The 3,199-nt window shown below is 38.8% G+C and overlaps 2 protein-coding genes across 2 annotated transcripts in view; both read left to right on the top strand.

Annotated features, from left to right (window-relative positions):
* LOC120856892 (guanylate-binding protein 1-like) overlaps positions 1-3,199 on the top strand; it is a 285,120-nt gene that overhangs the window by 6,061 nt on the left and 275,860 nt on the right. Inside the window, exons 2-3 of the mRNA XM_040232373.1 lie at positions 9-217; positions 2,143-2,270. Coding sequence (XP_040088307.1) covers positions 28-217; positions 2,143-2,270 — 318 coding nt within the window. The 5' untranslated portion in view covers positions 9-27. The remainder of the gene's footprint in view (positions 1-8; positions 218-2,142; positions 2,271-3,199) is intronic.
* The window catches only part of LOC120855399 (guanylate-binding protein 2-like), a 15,776-nt gene that overhangs the window by 6,208 nt on the left and 6,369 nt on the right, over positions 1-3,199 (top strand). Inside the window, exons 2-4 of the mRNA XM_040229885.1 lie at positions 9-217; positions 2,143-2,270; positions 3,182-3,199. The exon at positions 3,182-3,199 is cut by the window's right edge and continues 315 nt beyond it. The gene's annotated coding sequence lies outside the window, so the exon portion shown is untranslated. The remainder of the gene's footprint in view (positions 1-8; positions 218-2,142; positions 2,271-3,181) is intronic.

The raw sequence follows: 3,199 nt of genomic DNA, 5'->3' as shown, positions 1-3,199 counted from the left end.
CCTTGAAGATCAGGGAACACCCTGGACATGGCCTCAGAGATCCACATGCCAGCCCCAAAGTGCCTCATTGAGAACATCAATGGGCAACTGCGGGCTAATCCAGAAGCTCTGAAGATCCTGTCTGCCATCAGGCAGCCTGTTGTGGTGGTGGCTATCGTGGGCCCCTACCGCACAGGCAAGTCCTACCTGATGAACAAGCTGGCCGGGAAGAAAAAGGGTGAGTGACATGGGCAGAGCCCAGCCAAGTCCCTTCTGTCCACCCACACTCCCAGCGTGCAGCATGGTGATGTGAGGAGAGGAAGTGAGAGACCTGGGAGGGATATTGAAAGCTAACTTTCATTTTAGTGATGGGCTTCTAACATTCATTCTGTGCTGGAGGATGTCGACTCTTTCTTCCCACTTTGCCTTAACTTCCTCTTTAAAGTATAAACGTGTCTTTCTGACAATCTCTTTAACAAGTGGTGCTGGGAAAACTGGTCAACCACTTGTAAAAGAATGAAACTAGATCACTTTCTAACACCACACACAAAAATAAACTTAAAATGGATTAAAGATCTAAACGTAAGACCAGAAAGTATAAAACTCCTAGGGGAGAACATAGGCAAAACACTCCGACATAAATCACAGCAGGATCCTCTATGATCCACCTCCCAGAATACTGGAAATAAAAGCAAAAATAATCAAATGGGATCTAATTAAAATTAAAAGCCTCTGCACAACAAAGGACACTATAAGTAAGCTGAAAAGACAGCCTTCTGAATGGGAGAAAACAATAGCAAATGAAGCAACTGCCAAACAGCTAATCTCAAAAATATACAAGCAACTTATGCAGCTCAACTCCATAAAAATAAATGACCCAATCAAAAAATGGTCCAAAGAACTAAATAGGCATTTCTCCAAAGAAGACATACGGATGGCTAACAAACACATGAAAAGATGCTCAACATCACTCATTATTAGAGAAATGCAAATCAAGACCACAATGAGGTACCATTTCACACCAGTCAGAATGGCTGCGATACAAAAGTCTACAAGCAATAAATGCTGGAGAGGATGTGGAGAAAAGGGAACCCTCTTACACTGTTGGTGGGAATGCAAACTAGTACAGCCACTATGGAAAACAGTGTGGAGATTCCTTAAAAAATTGCAAATAGAGCTGCCTTATGACCCAGCAATCCCACTGCTGGGCATACACACCGAGGAAACCAGAATTGAAAGAGACACATGTACCCCAATGTTCATCACAGCACTGTTTATAATAGCCAGGACATGCAAACAACCTAGATGTCCATCAGCAGATGAATGGATAAGAAAGCTGTGGTACATATAGACAAAGGAGTATTACTCAGCCGTTAAAAAGAATATATTTGAATCAGTTCTAATGAGATGGATGAAACTGGAGCCGATTATACAGAGTGAAGTAAGCCAGAAAGAAAAACACCAATATAGTATACTGACACATATATACGGAATTTAGAAAGATGGTAATGATGACCGTTTATGCAAGACAGCAAAAGAGACACAAATGTATAGAACGGACTTTTGGACTCTGAGGGAGAGGGAGAGGGTGGGATGATTTGGGAGAATGGCTTTGAAACATGTATACTAACATGTAAGAAACGAAGTGCCAGTCTATGTTCAATACAGGATACAGGATGCTTGGGGCTGGTGCGTGGGGATGATCCAGAGAGATGATATGGGGTGGGAGGTGGGAGGGGGATTCAGGATTGGGAGCTTGTATATACCCGTGGTGGACTCATGTCAATGTATGGCAAAACCAATACAGTATTCTAAAGTAAAATAAAGTAAAAATAAAATTTAAAAAAAAGTATAAACATGTCTTTCTGAAAGGAGTATAGTAGTTATAAATAAAACTAACATAGATAATAATAAACAATAAAAAATTTACTAAAATGTATGTGGATTAACATCAAGCTTATAGTGATCTCTAAGGTAATAGAAAAATTTCAGTTTGTACTGAATGTTCTACATTCTCTCTTTTTCTCATAATTAAGATCAATATTGATTATGCTTTCATTTATTTCTTTAAATCTTGACTTTATTACCTAATGTCTCAATTTCCAGATCCAATCCACCTGCTATTAAAAATCCACCCTCTCTTTTCCCCATGCCCCCTTGCAGGCTTCTCTCTGGGCTCCACGGTGCAGTCTCACACGAAGGGCATCTGGATGTGGTGTATGCCTCATCCCAAGAAGCCAGACCATACTCTGGTTCTGCTTGATACTGAGGGCCTGGGGGATGTGGAGAAGGTAAAGAAATAAATCTTCTGATCCTGTTTATGTCAAATCAGTAGCCCTTCTTGCACTATCACTTCCCACCCTTTGAATTGTGCTTCAAATATATACTATTAATGTATGATTTTTTCTTTTATTTTATTTACTTGTTTGTGCTCAAGATTTGACCTCAAAACAATTTGAAGCAATCCAAAGTGTGCTTTATGTGAGAGTGCTAAACACTAAGTATGAGAATAATGGGCTAATTTAAGAATTGTATATCTTAGCCACACATATAAGCATTGAGAGTGGTCAGTAAGGCCCACTGATTTTTTTCTAACCCATAAAATAATGACTAATGACTTTTTAAGTCATTTTCCTTTCATATTGTGGAAAACATTCTAATAAAGCTACTGAAGGTACATCTAAATCTAACTAGAAAGTTTATAAACATGTCTGACTTGTCAGAGTGGGAATCCAGAAAGATGGTAGAAATAGTGTTATCCATAGCTGTATGATTAGTGAGAAAAGCAGAATATAAGACCTGATAACAACAGCTTTGTTCATAAAGGATCATACATTACTACTCTTAGAAGTCTTAGAAAACTCTTGTTAAAGGGGTACATTTTAACTACTGTTTAAAAGGTGCTTCATCATGACATGTCATGGGAATAGAAGATGATAATCTCAGTTCCGGAGAGAGGTTTGAATTCTATTAGCTGATCAAGTGCTTATTTGCTTTACACTCTCATATGCAGTTATATAAAGTCTTATTTAAATTTCACCATTGATTTTATGTTTTTAAAATCATGTACAGATGGATAAAACTTTGCATAGGGAAATGATTAATGTGTTTCCAAATAGAGACAGCTGGGTCAGAGTCTGTCCATCTGAACTGGAATCATGTGCTCTTAGTTACTTGGCGTGGCTTCTCCAATGACTTCTAGGGAGACAACCAGAATGAC

This window comes from Oryx dammah, unplaced genomic scaffold (assembly GCF_014754425.2).
Source record: "Oryx dammah isolate SB20612 unplaced genomic scaffold, SCBI_Odam_1.1 HiC_scaffold_28, whole genome shotgun sequence".
NCBI lineage: Eukaryota > Metazoa > Chordata > Mammalia > Artiodactyla > Bovidae > Oryx > Oryx dammah.
The sequence above is the reverse complement of the archived record's forward strand: the minus strand, read 5'-3'. Positions and strand labels throughout refer to the sequence as shown.